At 52.1% G+C, this 16,958-nt stretch overlaps 1 protein-coding gene across 2 annotated transcripts; it reads right to left on the bottom strand.

The window, feature by feature from the left end:
- Nucleotides 1–648: 648 nt before the first annotated feature.
- On the bottom strand, nucleotides 649–16,525 carry LOC141955855 (techylectin-5B-like). 2 transcript variants are annotated; one of them, XM_074895403.1, is made up of 7 exons: nucleotides 16,463–16,525; nucleotides 15,010–15,857; nucleotides 9,018–9,240; nucleotides 5,832–5,969; nucleotides 4,186–4,402; nucleotides 2,769–2,964; nucleotides 649–2,334 (listed from the first exon to the last, which is right to left on the bottom strand). In XM_074895403.1, the coding sequence occupies exons 2-7, from the start codon at nucleotides 15,442–15,444 to the stop codon at nucleotides 2,188–2,190; spliced, it is 1,356 nt and encodes a 451-aa protein (XP_074751504.1). In that variant the 5' UTR covers nucleotides 15,445–15,857; nucleotides 16,463–16,525; the 3' UTR covers nucleotides 649–2,187. The 2 variants fall into 2 exon arrangements, with proteins under 2 accessions (XP_074751504.1, XP_074751505.1); XM_074895404.1 differs by having other exon boundaries at nucleotides 2,217–2,424.
- Between the last annotated feature and the right edge of the window lie 433 nt (nucleotides 16,526–16,958).

Here is a 16,958-nt window from a genome sequence, read left to right on the forward strand (position 1 = left end):
ATGTAGGGGAGATTTGGGGTGTAGAGTCTTGCAAAGCCACCTGTATGCAACCAACCGTATCAGTAGTGACATAGTAGGGCAAAATTGCCTCAATCATGACATCAAATATAATAAATTAGAGTATGGATGTAGCAGAATTTGGACCAATAAGGGAAAAAAAAAATATAGAGGCATATTGGGCTGAGAAAAAGAAGTTCTAAAGTAGAAATAGAAAAAAAAAAGAGGAGTAAGTTATGAAATCAGGTAAGGAACACAGGGTGTTCGGTGGTCAGGGGATGGATGTCTACAGATGGTGGTGACACTGACCTGGGTACCCAACTGCATGGGATGTCCTTGGACAACTTGCTAGACTCTTCATCAAGGCTATGTCCAAAAGACTTAGTGCAAGAGGGTAACAAAGGAGACACTTGCACCCTGGTATGAAATGTTGCGGGGAGGGAGGGATGGTAAAACCGTAATTCGGCAGTAGTAGTGTGTGATTCATAAGGTTTAAGAGTGATACTTTTATCGTTGTGTTTAATAATGTGCCAAATCAGATTGCAGATGAATAATGACAATGTGATCATCAGTTAATTAAGTTGTTGCTTATTCAAGTGATTTATTAGTCTCTTAGTGAGATATTGCTTAACCAGGGGACATCATGGCCTTTTGAACGCCTGCAGTCCAAAGAGGGAAGGACAGGTCCTGAAGGAATGACATTATATCAGATATGTGTGCGCCATGAGGCAAGAAATATCTCCTCCCACCGCTGGTAGTGCCCAGATGTTCATGGCAAGTGATGGTACAAGAGCAGCGTAGACCAACTCAGACCCCAAACACCATCAGAAGATCTTGGGAACACCCCCCCAAGGAAGATCACCAAGGCAAACCTAGCAGAGGGAAGGACAAATAACATTTGGTTTATTATCTTGGGGAGATTAGTCGGTAGTAAGCCTGGAAGGCAACTTCTTTGCTTGATTTGCCCATGAAAAATTAAGTTCCAGGCAAAATATAGTCCATAATAGTGTGAAAGCTACAGAAACCATCAGAACATCAAGCAGGAGACAAGTAGTTGGGAGGAATGGTGCTTTGTCTCTAATACATATGCCTTTCCTCTTTGATGAACCCTCTTTGAACTCATCTGCGCACATGAAACAGGAAAAAGGTAATCTAATTAAATATTCATCACCAAACACAATCAGGGCTGAGGCCAAGTCCCAGCCTCCATCTCTTGATCCTGTGAGGAGGCAAAGTCAGGAAAAAAGGAGGGTTCTCTCTGTAGCGACAAATGGAAAATTAAAACACAGCAACAACAAAACTTCTTTATCTGGAGTAAGGCAGTTAAAAAAGACTTAGAATCATGTCTGACCACTTTTAGGGTGGATAGAAAATTCATCAGAATTTCCTTGTTGGAGAAAGGACATAGAGGTGAAAACAGAATGGCAAAATGGCAAAACTTTGCAAAATTTTATTTGTAAATCTTTTCATTTGGAGTTTTATTATTGCAGGTAGCCAATGTCCACGTGTGTAACACAATCCCTGCCAGAGGAGGCGAGGGCCACTGCAGACCTTCCTCCTTGTTTGTCCCTGACGTGGTGTCTGAGCGTAGCATGCTGGCTTCCCCGGCTTTCCTCAGGGCCAGCTCAGCACCTCGGAGCCACCATAGCCCAGCCCTGGCGTGGTGAACCTACAGACACAGTGATGTGAGCAGAGAAACTCTTCTGAGACTGGAGAGATAATCATCTTACAGCACAAGAACTGGTCCCTGCCGTCCCATGTGGAAAACTCGTATAGGGTTGCGGGTTCTTCTCTCTAAAATACCGTTGGGTTGGTAGCCAGAACACCCAACATCTCCCGTCCAGCCTTATTGTGGCTGACCCCCATCACCCAGTCAAACGAATTTAGTCTCAAGCCTTGGGGATGTCCAAGCCCACCAAGTTCTGCTGCTACCCAGTGACACGGCAAGCCACGTGCTTGGCTTTGCAAAGCCTGTCTCAGCAATCACCTCCACGTTTTTAGGAAAGCTTCATCACCCAAACACTTCTTAAAGGTCTTGACACCTCGGCTGTTGGTTCAATTGTCTTGAAAGCAAACAAGCAGCAACAGGCATCATGCTCAGTCCCTCGGGGATCTCCAGCATCAGTTTTTGCTCACAGCAAACTATTTCCAGCCCAACGTGAGGTGAAATGAAGAATGTCCCAGGCTCTCTCACGGGGAGATGTGGGGCCGGAAAGTGCGTGGTCGAATCATCATGACCACCTTCCTCAGGGAGTAGTAGTCTGTGTCCTTCCATGAGTACCACACGATCCCATCTGGTCCCAGGATCCTGCGGTTTTTAATGGGGTATCGGCCGCCCTGGGATGCACAGAAAGGATGGTCAGACACAGGAAACACCTGGAAGCATCATCCGGATGGGCGCATCGGAAAACCGGTTGCTCTGAAACACTGGAGCAAAGAGCTTAATGACAATGTGGTGAAAAGAACATGTCACATTTTTCAGATGGCCCCAATGGAGCTGGCATCCAGCCATCTCTGTGTGAGTCACCCGTACCACAAGTTTCCCCCATGTGGTCCCAAAACCCAGCGTGCAGAGTTGGCTCAACACTTGTGCCTGGCGCATGCCACCGAAGAGGCTGGACTGTCTTGTTGCCCAGCGCTCGTCTTGTTCCCTCCCTGAAGAGCAGGGGCTGGCCAAGCCAGGAAGGATTGCTATGATGTGAGGACCAACAGCCTCCTCCCAGCCCTGGACCTTGTGTGTTAACATCTGCATCCTCATCCTTCCACCTTACCTTGTAGTACACCCCGTTGAGGTTGGAGTAAAAGCACTGGTGGTACCACCAGCCCCCGTGGCAAATCTCGGCGCAGATGTTCCCTGAATCGGGTGTGCTGAAGCTCCTCTTGTTGTGGTACCAGGCAAAGGAATCCTCCACCGTCCCGCTGAACCCGTCCACGTGCAGGCGGTAATAGTTTTCCTCGTCCTCAATGCTGCGAGCAACAAAGGTGGGACTGTTTAATGGGGAGTGTTTGAGTCTCCTTTCCAGCCCGGATACTGCATTCCTGGTGCGATCACCTAGCAATCATCGAGCTGCTCTGGCCAGCCTCCCTGCTATGATTCATCACCTCTAGAAGCCAAAGATGTTGTATTTTTCCCTTCTGTGGGATGTGCGTGACTTTGTCATGACTCAGGGCACTTGTTATAGGTCTGAACTGGGCAGACCATGACTCTAAAACCACAATAAAAGGCTGAGGCAGCTTTGGCAAGACAGTCCCTCTAATTACACAGCACTGCCTCCTCTCCACGTAACAAGCATCTCACTCTTCACCCAGACTGAGCTAATTAGTAACTTCCCCTCAGGCTAGCGAAGGCTGAAGGTCACTGCCGTTGCATGTGACGTCTGATCAAACAAAACAAAAGTTGGGGTGACAATTCAGAGCACACATTTGCTGGTGAACAATACTTCATGGCACATTCACGCAGTGGGAGGTTTTTTTCCAGCATTTTCAGCAATTTGGGATTCTACCCGGAGCCCTCAAGCTTCAAGTGTCCATAAGGTGCAGAGCTCCCTTGGACATCGTCCCATGGTGGATTGCTGCAGAGTCACCCACAAGCATTTCCAGTGCAGATGGGGAAGGGGTTCATCTGGGACAGTCTAGACAGACCTGGTCACCCCTGATTAAGAAAAGATGTGGCTGATGTGGTATGGATAAATAAAACACCAGAGAAGGGGAAGAGCGGTGGACATTGAAGGATGTTACATCAGGTCCAGCAAGTAAAGAGCCATGAGGAGAGAGGGTACAAATCAAAACACTATTCTAAACCAGACAGATGCTGGACAACCTGTCCAGCAAGACCATGGGATTCAAAACTCTGTTTTTGACATAGAGCTCAATAATTTTGGCAGTAAAAATGTCCCTGAGCAGCTGGGGACTGCCCATTGTGTCCTACAGCTCCCTTCCCCTGGGGATGTGGATGTTGGCCATGGCCAAACCACACTGCACATTTGCTAGTTCACACCCAGGCTTCAACCTGGAGTGAAATTTGGTGGTAAAATCCAGGTGAGGAAGAAAGGATAAGCAACCTGGGCCCAGTCTGAAAAGCCCTCTAGACAGCCTTTCTGACCACAATGGGGTTCCCATGTCCGAAGGTCTCCCGACATTGAACCAGTCGTGTCTGTGAGAACCAGGGAAGGCCAACCCGCTTTCTACCTGAAGACCTGGTAGAAGGCATGTTTGTGCTTGTTGTTCCAGTCCTCCAGGTCAATGCGCAGAGAATAGTCCCCTTGGTTCGTCATCTTGTGGATGTTCTCATTGCCCAGCCAGAACTCGCCACTGAGGTCCCCAAAGCCCTCCCTGTACTCGTTCCAGGTCCGGTTGAAGTCAATTGAGCCATCCTGACGCCTCTGGATAACCGTCCAGCCCCCACCTGCCAGGAGAGAGAAAACATAAAATGCGAGTCTCAAGGGAGCATCCAAGGGTCCCAGACAGGCTCCTCACTGGTGTCGCCTCTGAGGATCCCCCTGCAGCTCAGCAAGGTGTCTCCTTGTCATGCCTCCTCCCACCAAGTGACAAAATACAGTGTTGGTTGCTCATGGGGATAAAATGTGATGTCCATCATAGCTCACGGAAAAGGGCTCCCACCTCTCCTGTGTTGGTTCATGATGATGTTCCCCCTTGTTGACCGTCCCAGATTTTAAGGTGGTTTCAAATGAGAGGGAGGTGGTAGCTTTGGGGAGGCAAATGTTTTGGAGCCGGAACAAACTGGAGATCCTGGAATTTGGAGATTATGATGTACTGTTCCTGCAGCACCACAGAGGCACATGAGCTCTCCCAGCATTGTCTCACTGTCTCCATCTGCTCTCCCATCTGTCCAAATCCCTTTCTCCTCTTTCATTTTATTCCAATATTGTAAGCTTGGGGTGGGGGGGTGGGAATGGACGGGACTGGGGCCATCTTTTTATTTGCTGTTTGTACAGCCTGTCACTCTACAGGTCCAAGATTTTGTTGATGGTCATGCAAATAATAGTAATGACATAACAGAGACCACATTGTCTGAACAGCCTGTTTCTTAACGAGCACGTGCATCCCAAAGCTGCAGTCACCTGTAGAACCTCCAACAGGCAAGATGCCTACAAGTGGGGAGCTGAACCTCTTCCTCCAGCATGGGAAATGTTGATGTGACCCATCCATCTGGGCTGGAGTAGATCCACGGGGCAAGGGACTGACAATCCACCACCCCATTTCCCTGACAACCTTCATTATTCTTCCAAAACTCAAGTGTTGCCAGCTAATTTCGTTAGTAAGTTTGTGCCTTGGGATGACAGTAACGTGCTCTGTATGGCTAATTAGACATTAAGGGTATGGGAGGTCACCTGCTCATTTATTTACACTCCAAAATAACCTGTGAGAGAGATTCCTATACCTTGTCACTTCAGCACAGCTACAATTACTGGTTGCCACACGGAGGCCTCGACTAGCCGGAGATACTCCAGATATCCCCCAGTGATGAACTGCTACTCCAGAAGGGTTTCTCTTTCCCTAAACCTTGTGTCATATCCACTCGTGTGTTGCAAATATCTTGGATGCATGACGACATCTCAAAGAACACTGAATGCCTGTATTTAGGCAACTGAATCCCAGCCACAATGACAGGTTTGAGGTATTCATCCAAACCCCTCCTTCAGTCAGCAGAGAGGACGAGTCCTCTGTCCCTGGGGAAGAGCCCTTCTGGAGATGTTACTCTCACTGACTGTAAAGCAGCTTAGAAATAGCTCAGATATAAGATACAACTCCCAGGTTAGACAAATCCCACCCAAAGCTCTGCTGGAAGATGTTGTAGGAGCCTCCTGCGGTACCTTCAGTGTCCATGTCACACAGCACTTCAACAGGCATCCCTCCGAGCGAGGGCATGATGCTGTAGACCCCGGACTGCCGGACCCCGTTGTAGTAAATGGAAGCACAGTCGATGGGGCAGTTCCTGGCGTGCTTCACCTCTGAGTGAGGAAGCAGAGCAACACGGTGTTTAGTGCACAGCGTGGGGAAAGGGGCACACAGCCACAGCCAGCATCGTTTTCACACAATCGTATCACACAACCGGGCAAATAACCCTGGATTCAGAGCTTCTCCTGAAGCTGAAAACCTTTGCAGCACGCAGGCTTCAAGCCTGAGTGAAGTGGCTTACTGGGAATAAGGTTCGTTAGCACAGATCTGTACTTAACGGACGCTGTGCCTGAGGAGCAGTCTTCAGTTCAACTGGTTTTGTAATGGCAACACAGAAACGATATGCGTTTTGCCAGGCTCACATGGTATCTCACACTAAAGTGTCTATACATGGATAAAGAATTGGCTCGTTTGCCAGCAATGGTTGGTCTAGATAATAGCAGATGGGGTTTTTTTTGTCTCCCAAACTGCTGCTGTGGGTTCTGTCTTACAAGGAAAGGGGATCAAAATAATTCTGGAGAACCCAAAGACTTTTTTAACTGGGATATGTCAGGTGGGATTTATTTTGCCTGGCAGCAGCCATCAGGCCGGCGGTCTCAGCTAGTCCTTAGAGACAGGCTTCTGCAGAGGGCAGTTCGTCCTGGTTTTACATGGGAGAGGAGAGAAGAGCTGCTCTCCCTGTCTCCCTCCATCACCTACCAAAGGAGCTCAGCTGAGCTGCTGGCACAGAGGTGCACGGTGACATCCGAGATGCCCTGGGGCTGGCTTTCAGCTCTCTCATCTAGGTCCTGTCTTGTATCTGCCAGACTTATGTGGGTGTCTCGGATGCTCCAGAGTATTCCAGGTGGCACTAGGTGTCAGCTGGACTGAGACTCTAGTCATAGCAGTGGAAAGAGCACGCTGAAATGCTCTTGGTCCACGCGCTGTTTGCCTTGTTATCTCCAATATCCGGCTCAAGTGGGGACACACGTATGTAGACACCCAACATGAAGCATCTTCATCTGTAAGCTGAGCCTCCCTGGTGGGGTGAAGCCCATCCTTAGAACAAAAGGCACAAAGGCAGCTCACACAAGCAGCTCCCCTTCATTTTGCTCACACGGCTAGCCCAGCCTGAAACTGGGCAGCACAGCATGGCCTGAATACCAGACTGGGATTACTGGGAAAACTAGGAGCCTGAAGGAGGGCAGAAAGCATGGATGGGAGATCGCCCTTCCACGAAGCACTCAGAAAGGATGAGACCACAGGAACTGCAGATGGCAAAAGATCCTTGGGAATGGGAAAGTAAGTCCGAGGGGGAATGATGGATGAAGAACTGCAACATCCCAGCCCAGCAACTGGAGATGGTGGTTGGGAGGTCCCCTGCAGTCTGGTGACAGACTGGGGACATCCTTTGAGGTTGGAACCAACTGGCACTGCTGCTACAGGAGAGTGTGTGGGAGAAACCAGTTGTGTGCAGAAAGCAAAGGTCAAGGAGAGGCATTCTAGGGGGCATCTGGGACAGCAAGTAAAGCCTGATCCCACATGAAGTTATCAGCTAAAAGTGCAGCATCAATCGGCTGCACCTGGACTGGCATTCTCTGGACCAGAGAAGTCACCATCCTGGCCATGTCAAGTTATTGAGATGAATCCCAGCTCTGGCTTGCAGGTGGTGGTCACGGGTGTCGATATCAACTCCGATGTTCTGGCTTGGCTCAGGGCTCAGAGGCACCTGGAAGCAGGTACCAGCAGAGCTGTTCATGCTACCTCCACCACAACATGGATGTCCAAAAGAGCTTTAAATGAGCACAGTGAACAACTTAGACTAGATGACTCAGGGGAGAAATAACATGACTTTCCCACCCCAGATGTCACCAGCTCAAAACAGGTCAAGGTTGGCAGGTGAAAGCCATTAGCAATGCTGTGAGTGCCACCTGAGTCATCCCATCCAGCCCGCTTCTCGATGGAGAAGATCGACGCTGTCTCTACAAGTCCCTCAACCTGAGTTCACCAAAGGCTGGAAGGCTGTTCAGGAGAAGTAACACTTCTTCCTTCTCTAATCCTCCTGCCAGTCATCTGCTGCAGGAGGCAGGATGTGGGGCACAGGGACCAGACTGGCACATCTAGTCTTGTCTTCTTGAAGGCCACCACCCCCCTGCCACAGACCCAGAGACTCGGACAGTTTGCAAAAGCATCTCAGTTTCTCTTCCAGCACCTCAATGTTGACCTTTTCACATCCTGGCTATGGTAGGCCCTGGTCAAAATGTTTTCACAGCAGTGGGCTCTTTGGCAGAAAATGGAGGTTTTAGTCAAACTGAACCTTCAATTCTTTAATTGAAAGTTCCCATGTTTGTTAAAAACCCAAGAAAAGATTCCAGGGACTAACAAGGAAAACAACCAAAAACCTGGCAATGATCTAAATGCATTCATTAAAAAAAAAAAAAAAAAAAAAAAAAGAGCATGTGAGGAATAACAAAATAGTTGTTTTTCAAAGTTGAAGAGTTTCACCAAAACCCTAATTTCATGCTGTGAATTTTTGAAGAAAAAAAAAAAATCTTGTTTGTTTTGTGGGTTTTTTGGATGGAAAACCAGTCCCTGGATCTGGGAGGAAGGCTCACGCAGCTGACTGCACGTGAGGTGATGGCAGGAGCAATGCCAGCCTGGCTGTCAGAACCTGGGCTGGTCCCTGTGAGCATCTCACATCACCCATGGAGAGAAAAAGGAGGCACTGGGGGACAGGACCTCTCCTCTAGACAGCATGGAAACCATCCCTAGAGGTGTCCATTGCTCTGAGGAGCCCTCCTGGCTGCCTTGGAAAGACAGGTTGGATGAGATCAGACTCCCAGCCAATGCAGGGGCAAATCAAAGCCCTTCTCCCACAGCCTTTTCCTTCAGCCCCACTGGAGACACATTGCCCAGAGAAGCTGTGGCTGCCCCCTCCCCGGAAGGGCTCAAGGCCAGGTTGGACGGGGCTTTGGGCAACCTGGGCTGGTGGAAGGTGGCCCTGCCCATGGAAGGAGGTTGGGGTAGATGATGTTTAAGGTCCCACCCAACCCAAGGAATTTGATGATTCTGTATAAGGGTGAAGCATCCCCTCCCAGCCGGCTCCAGCATCTCCCCATCACCTGGATGGTGCATCTCCTCCTGCAGCCTCATCTCGGCAGGTCTGAGGCAGGCGGGATTGTGCCAGGCCCCGTCGGTCAGGACAGAAATGTTGTTTAGCTGTGCCTGCATGTCGTAGAGCAGCGTGGCCTGGATGTGCTGCAGCGTGCTGGCCTCACTGTAACGATGCTCCAGGTCCTGCACCCGTTGAGCCAAGCTGTGGTTCCGGCTGGTTGCCTCCTCGTGCTACGGGAAAGGAGAAAGGTGGGATGGGGGGGATGCCTGAGGAGCAGTGTGGAGCTGGGGCGCACGGCCCCAGGACCCCCAGGGGATGGGCAGGCAGCAGCAAGAGGGCAGAGGAGCACTCGGTGAGTGCACCAACAGAGACCAAAGACCTCAAGGACGGTGCCTGCACCCTTCTCCTCCCCCTGCAGCCCCACACCAGCCCCCAGCCCACCACAGGAGCCACCACCAGCTGGATCTTCCCAGGCTCTGGTGCAGGCAGGGCATCAGAGGCAGGCAGGGCAAGCAGATAGGATTCCTCTCCAAGCACCCTTCAGTCTGCAACCTCTTGCAACAGGGATGTGGCCTCTACGTATTTAGCAACGTCACCACAGCTGGGTTTTCCTTCCAAAAAGTTGTCCAATCTCCCCTTGAACTGTGATATTTTATAAGGAGCTCCACAGCTTATCAGCACGTTGCCACCTCCGGCTCTCTGGGCCACGGCTGGTGTCCTGTAAAGAGCAATGGCCACATCCATGCTGCGCAAGGAGCGGGTGTGATACAGGACCCCAGCTCCTTTCACAACCCTTTTGCTGCTTGTTTTTAGGACAACCAGTCTCTGATCCTACATAAAATATATGTGCAAGCTGGCTGGAGGTGCCCACAGCTTGTAGCAGGAGATGAGCACCCTGAGCTCCACCAGCACGCACCGAACGCGCCCCCACGCAGTCGCTGCAGACACCCTCGCCTCCCTTGTTCAGTGTTCCCTGTCCATTAGATGGCAGAGCAGGACATAAACAGCACCTCCATAATCCCACAGCAGCCTGGGAACCCCCCCTCCATCCCCTGGGCAATGCAACAACTCTGCGTGGTGCTCTCCAACCCCTCTCGAGGGTCCGGCAATCCCAGACCCATCTGCGGTGGCGGGATGTTGGCTCTGCACCAGCACTGCCCTTCCCTGTCCATCTCCCTCCATCACCCCCTCCACATCATTGCCTCAGGCTCACAAGTCACCCCAAGACCCTGAAAATAAATGAGTCTATTTTCTCACCTCCTTGTCCCCAGCATCAGGGGCAAATCTGGATTTTTAAGTGTTCGTGCGAGCGTGTGACTTATTAAATATCCTTGGGGACACAGATCTGGCACCTGACTCATCACTACCTGCAAAACTGCAGTGGTGCTGCTGGGGGTCAGCGATTTCCTTCAGCTGGAAGGGGTCTGCATGTCCAGGGTATGTTTTCTTCCCTTCCAGCTGCTCCCAGGACCCATCTCACACCTCAGTCCCCATTCACAGAATCCCAGAATCATTCAGGTTGGAAAAGCCCCTCGGGATCATCGAGTCCAACCCTCAGCCCGACTCTACAAAGTTCTCCCCTACCCCACATCCCCCACAGCTCATCCCAACGGCCCTGAAACCCCCCCAGGGATGGGGACTGCCCCCTCCCTGGGCAGCCTGTGCCACTCTCGGACCACTCTTGCTGGGAAACATTTTCTCCTCCTGCCCAGCCTGAGCCTCCCCTGTGGCAGTTTCCAGCCGTTCCCTCTTGTCCTGTCCCTGACCCCCTGGGAGCAGAGCCCAGCCCCAGCCTCTCTGCAATGTCCTGTCATTCCTGCCAGGACAGGGCTCAGCTTGCTGTTCCCAGGACATGGCATCACCACTGCTGGGTTATTGTACCAATAACTAATGGCAGCTCTAGAATATCCTTCCCAGTGCTGCTTGAGCCTGCTAAAAACCCATCAAGCCTGACTGTATCCCAAAATCCAGAGCACCTAGATAGACAGGGGCAGCAAAGTGGGAATTATGGCTTGCAACGACACAGTGCTTTCCTTGTCAGAGCTGCAGTGTCTCTGGCTCTACCATAAATCAGTCGCCCCCCACCTGCTCTGTGAGCTGTGACGGATACAGGCTTCTTCCAGCTCCCTTCACCCACGCATCAGCTCTCCCAGTAAACCTCATGATGCTTTCTCCCAGACAGTCCCCTCCTCCACAGTTGATCCTTTTTTTTTTTTTTTTTTTTCTGCTGATTAAAAACAGCACAACCAGCCCACTGCCACGGTGCCCTGATGCTGCTCCCGTCCCTGCATCCCACTGCACTGGTGGCACTGGGGCTGTGTTTTTGCACTGTGGGGTCCTGCTCTGTGCGTGCCCCACCTGCGCAAATTCAATAGGACTGGAAATGCACAGGGAAAGATGTAAGAGAAGGTTCCTTTTGCTCCCTAAATTGCACTGGAAGCATGGTAGAGATGGGATCAACCCATCTGACCCAATTTGGGTGTCCCCGTTAGCCTAAGAGGAGCTGTGACCTGGAGGAGCCTGTTGCTCTGACTCAGCTCAGTGAGGGATGCTGAGCTCAGAGAGATGTCTCTGCTTGGACAGACAGGCCCACGCTGAGCTCCTGGAGAAATACTGATGGCAAACCCCAGGGAGCCCAACTAGCAGCAGCTGATTTATGAAGACGGATCAAGGGAGCACCAGCTCCTCGGTGGCAGGAACGGAGGTGGAGGAGATCTGCCCAGGCTGGATGATGCCGGGGGATGCAGGAGGAAATCAGCTTCCCAGGCTGGGCACAGGCGTTGGGAAGTGGCCAGACCAACGCAGTGGGAAAACTTATGGGAGAGTCCCGAAGCCAGCAGGGAGAGGGGGGTTGCAGCTCAGCAGCTGTTGCTGCCTCTGGTTTCCTCTGTTCAGCTGTAAACCACCACCCCACTACACCCCATGCAGCTTTGCTCCTTGCTTTTCCCCCGCTCCGGTGCTTGGAGGGTGACAGGACACACATGTTGCCATCAGCAAAACTCTCCAGATTTTGTTTTCTTCCTTCTTCTTCTTCTTCTGCATCTTCCATCCCTTTGTTTTTTTAGACCCATGTAAAAACCTGAGGTTGAAAGAAATGGCTGGAAGTCTCCCACCCCCCCACCCCCCCGCAGAAAGCAGGGCCAGTTTCAAAGCTGGATTCAGTTGCTCAGGGCCTTTTCCACTTGAGGACTGAAACTCTCCACAGATGACCTCAAAAGATCTCAGAGGATGTCCCCTTTCTGAGCACAGCAGATTTTGGTGGCACAGATGTTGCTGGCACCGTCCCCCAGGTATGAACCACTTGGAGACACCCAGGTAGGACCAGGGACCTGGCTGATCCAGGACACCTGGGTGCACCCTATCTCCCTTTGCTCTCCTTGTAGGGTGGGAAGCCCAGCAGCACCCCACAGCAGACACATCTCCTTCAGAGCTGCTCACCTGGGCTCCCACTGAGGAGAAACATGTTCTCCCAACTCATCCCATCCTCCAGGAGACATCCAAGAGGTCCTAGCAGCATCTATGTCTGCATCCACTGCTCAGATCTCTACAAGATCCACTGGATCCCGTAGAAACCCTTCCATGGCAGACACTGGGGTCGGGTAGGTGGAATCCCAGCCTTTACTGCTGCTCCAGAAGCATCCTTGTCCACCAGCTTCCTCCCAGCTGGTAGACATGGGCTAGAGCAACCAGGGTATGGTATGAGAGCAGCCACTATCTGTCTAAGGACTATTCAGTACAAAAAAATAGCAGATAGCAGGGAAAGGGATAATAAACTAAGCAAAAAGACACAGAAATTACCAGGTGGGTGATAAGGGGTACAATAAGGAAGAGCAGAGGCTTCAGCTACTGCTGATGGGCCAGGAAGGGACCTGCTGGGATGTGGCCTTGAAGAAGGTCCACCTGAACCCTGCAGAAGGGGAAAACATGATTACAAGGAGTATTATGGGTTTGTGGGACTGGGCAAAAGTAGTTATGGGATGTTTAGGGGAAAGGCTAAAAGTGGGGAAAGGAGGGTGGATGGGGTGGGGAATGAGTGTAGGAAAATTGAGAGGTGGTGGAGTTAAAAAAGGCTGGACATGCTTAAATCAGCCTCCAGTCAGTGCCCTTGTCCAGCTGAGCCTGCAGTCCTTCCCTTCAGTGATTTTTTTTTCAGGGTCTAAGTGCTTGCAACTGGAGGGCTGTGGCCCCCAGGGCTCACGGATCTGGGTCAGGGTGTACATGCATGTACACAGGCATGTATATGTGTATGTGCACATGCGTGTGTGTGTACATGTGCATGTATGAGGGGTCTAAACACCAGTGACTGGAAAGACCTGGGAGTATTTGCGTTTCTCCAGTGAATTTAATTGTGTGTATAACTCACTAGCAAACTTCCAACTGGACCAGCTGGTGAGCAGGAAGAGACCCATATGTAGGGTAGGGATGTGCGGGACCTGGGCATGGACATTAGAAAGACTGAGAGCTCGTTCTCCACATCTAATTCCCTCCCCTGCACACCGAGTGTCCTGCTTGAGGCCATCGGCTCAGTTCCCTCTACAGCTACAACCAGGCAACCAGCATCTCCGGAGGGAGACTGGTTCTGCTCCCTCTTCCCTCTGACCCTGAAGAGACCCTGCCCTGGACCAGACACGTTGCTTTTAGATGGGTCACTTCGGAGCCTGGAAATGAAGAATGAATTAAAAGCATGAACGTTGCACAGAAAATACTTAGTGCATTACCATCCATCTCCGCATTTGGCTCTGAGCTGGAGAGGTCAGTGAAAGAGCTGCAGCGCCAGGTAGCACAGAAGCATGTTTGGGGCCAGCACAGGGAGCTGGGATTGGGGAAAGACAGATTAAACAGTCCTAAGGGACAAAATATCACCAGGGCATGAATGTGAAAAGTTGAGAGACTGAAGATCTATTACACCAGTGTGTCCCAGTGCAATTACAAAGAGAAAATGGGAGAAGAGCAGTAGAAGGTGGGTGAGAAGGCAGGATGCGTGACAGGGGCCACCATGGGAGGAGGGACCCTCGGTGGGGGACACTGAGTGGGTCTGCCCGAGCACGAGCACCCGTCCTGACTCACATGCCTCCCTCCTTTCCTCTGTTGTACCAGGAACATCTCACTCCCACGGAGACACCCAAGGCACAGACACCCACCCAGCTCTGCAGCCTCCGGCACAACCTCACTCTCCCCACGGAGCTGCCCGAAGGAGGCTTTCCAAACAGGGACCCCAAGGGTGAGGATGAAAGGAAAATCGAGAATAAATCATCCCCAGAGCCCAACCGTATCAGATCTCATCTGCTACAAGATCAAAACCAAGGGTGCTGTTCACCCAGCGGTCTCGGGGCTGTTCCAGCTGATACGGGTGCAAGCTGCTGATTCTTCTGCACATCTCATCAACAGCGAAATCACACCCTGCTCCCTCCCTGTTCCTGGCTACAACCCTGTGCAAGCTGCTGCTTGCCGCTGCCGAGGGCTAAGCCAAGCGTTTGAGACAGTGCCAAACATCTGAGAGCTTCAGAGGTGCCAAAGACGGTTGGAAAAAACATATTAGTGTGAAGCTGTGGGGCTGGTGAATGGAGCTGGGGTGGGATGAGCACCAGTAAGGAGACTGCAGGGTGGGTGCCATGGGATGGAAGCCAGGGCTTCTCTTGTTCACCTGTGGCCATCTGAGGTGTGGTCCTTCACCGGCCACCCAAAACTCCAGGTCTAGTCTGGGATCCCACTCTGAACAATGGGATGGACCAGCAACAAATCCTAGGCAGGCTCAAAGGTGGAGGAGCTAGCACAGCTAAAGGGTTGGTGCCTAATGTTAAGATCAGCCTGGGAAGGCTCCTGAGCTATCACAGCAGGAGCAGCTGGGGTTTAAAGGCTGTCCCAGCCCCTGGGCAGAACACCACCGTATGCTTCACTGGGTGTCCCCCCCACTACAAGCTGCTGGGAGCTGGAAGGGACCACGGGGAGGGACCACGGGCACCCACTCGGAGCGGGGTCCGTGAAGAGCAGCCTTTTACCTGGAGCTCGAGGATTTTGATGCGGTGCCGGTGGTTCCTCAGCTCCTCCTGCAACTCTGAAACCAGCTCCCGCAGCTCCAAAACCTGCCACTTGCGTTCCTCATTCTCATGGAGCCAGTAAGACACTTCATCGGTGCAACGAAACATGTCCGGGCACCGCTGCTCATCGCCCTGCGGCAGCGTGGCCACGATCTTACAGAGGCCGTTGGGCAGCACCTGGTTGCTGTATTCCCCGCACTGGATCAGGCCCATGTGCCTCTGGGGACCCCTGTGGTCTCTGTATGCCGCAGGCAGGGATTTCTGCAGCGAGGGGCTGCTCAGCGCGGTCACAAGGAGGAGGGATAACAAACCTGCCCTGGCAGAGCCGGTACTGGGGCAGACCTCCATCAAGCAGGTGAGGAGGGTCCCCAGGGATGGCCCCAAGTGTCTCATCATCAAATACAGTTGGGGAGAAAGGTGGCAGTCCCCAGAGCATAACACCAAGTCTCCTGAGAGCTAGCGGGTGAGGTTGAAACTATATGAGCATCAGTTGGGATCCCAGAGCTCCCGCCAAGGGGGTCACTTCAGGCAAGGGACCTGCCTGTCCCCATAGAGAATCCTCCCCAACGTCAGCCAGTGGCCACCAAGCTGGGATCAGCTCCAGCAGGAGCAATTCTGCTCTCCTGGCCAGGCTCCGCTGGCTTCGTGGGCTGCGTTTCCCCTCCTGCAGTGTGGTCAGTTGGCTTGGAGGGTGTCAAGGTCTGGCCAGGGGTGGTCAGCCCCTCGGGCAGGGCTTTCTGCCCACTCAGAACCATGCTTGAGAAGGAGATTTCTCCTCAAGATGAGGCATTCCGCTACGCCGTTGCTCCCTGAAATGGGAACCAGAGCAAAGAGGAAGGTGATGGAGAGGAAAGATGAGCAACCAACCCTCCCCACCACGTTGTCTACCCACAGCAAACTGTCCCCCACCTTCCCTGGCCCCCTCCAGCCATCCCCATGGCCCAGGGACACAGGGCATGGATTTGGGGCTCTCTCTACATCCCTGTGTAGGACTTTTTCTTGGCAGATGTAACTATAAATGGATTTGTTGAGGGAATGGTGACAATCTACATGAAAATCCCAGACCACCAACCCAGCCTTAGGCAGGGTTAGACCACCAACCCATCCCTGGGGCAGTCTGGATGGACCCTGGTCCAAGGAGGGATGGAGGGGTGATGGCCTGGCCACCATCCAGAAGAGACAAATACGTGACTTTGTCCCTTTTATTTGGATAAATCAGGTTTCCCTTGCAGCCAGAGCTGTTCTCTGATCCCTGCCCAGCCATGGCATCACGTTCTGCATGTGCTCCCAACATTTCCCCCAACCAAAAGCCATCCTCGTCCCACTCTGGTGAGGAGGGAGAACTGGGAAGGATGCCACAGCTCTCCAGCAGCACCCCAACTCCCAGCAAGGAGCACCCCAGCTCCTGACATACCTTCAAAAGTCTTGGCCAGGCTCTCCGGCGGCAGGAGCAGAGATCAGTGAGCGCCAACCGGCTATGAGGAGCGGGGTGTGATTTAGGGGACACTAAATGCTTATTCCCCCTGATCCTATCACCACACTATAAATATGGCCAATAGGGCCGCCAATCTCAGAGGACGCACAGAGGGAGGAGCACAGGTCCTGGCGTGACCTTATCAGTGTACTGGGGATTAAGACAGTGCCTTGGCAGGAGGGCACAGCTCCCTCTGGCCTAGGAACCCCCTGTCCCACCCCGGGGATGTGTTTTGGGGAGAGAGCAGGTTCATCTGGTGTGCAGATGCCCTGCCCCATCCCAGCAGTTCTGGGGGGAAAGCTTCCCAACCTGGCCATGGACGGGGCCTTGGGACAGGGAACAGCCATCATTTATTTTATTCACTAGCCCAGGGCTTCCTTTTTGCTTTTACAAGGGAATAATGTCAACAGATTTGCTTAATTACACTATGCTAACC

Source organism: Athene noctua, chromosome 1 (genome assembly GCF_965140245.1).
Source record: "Athene noctua chromosome 1, bAthNoc1.hap1.1, whole genome shotgun sequence".
NCBI classification, from domain to species: domain Eukaryota; kingdom Metazoa; phylum Chordata; class Aves; order Strigiformes; family Strigidae; genus Athene; species Athene noctua.

What these genes read in the sequence shown, in the direction of transcription:
- LOC141955855 (XM_074895403.1), bottom strand. Translation starts at nt 15,444, where the DNA reads ATGATGAGACACTTGGGGCCATCCCTGGGGACCCTCCTCACCTGCTTG. An exon ending in GGAGGAGATGCACCATCCAG is followed by an intron (nt 5,970 to 9,017) that starts GTGATGGGGAGA and finishes TTCCTCACTCAG; the next exon opens with AGGTGAAGCACGCCAGGAAC. An exon ending in TCAACGGGGTGTACTACAAG is followed by an intron (nt 2,335 to 2,768) that starts GTAAGGTGGAAG and finishes TGTGCATCCCAG; the next exon opens with GGCGGCCGATACCCCATTAA.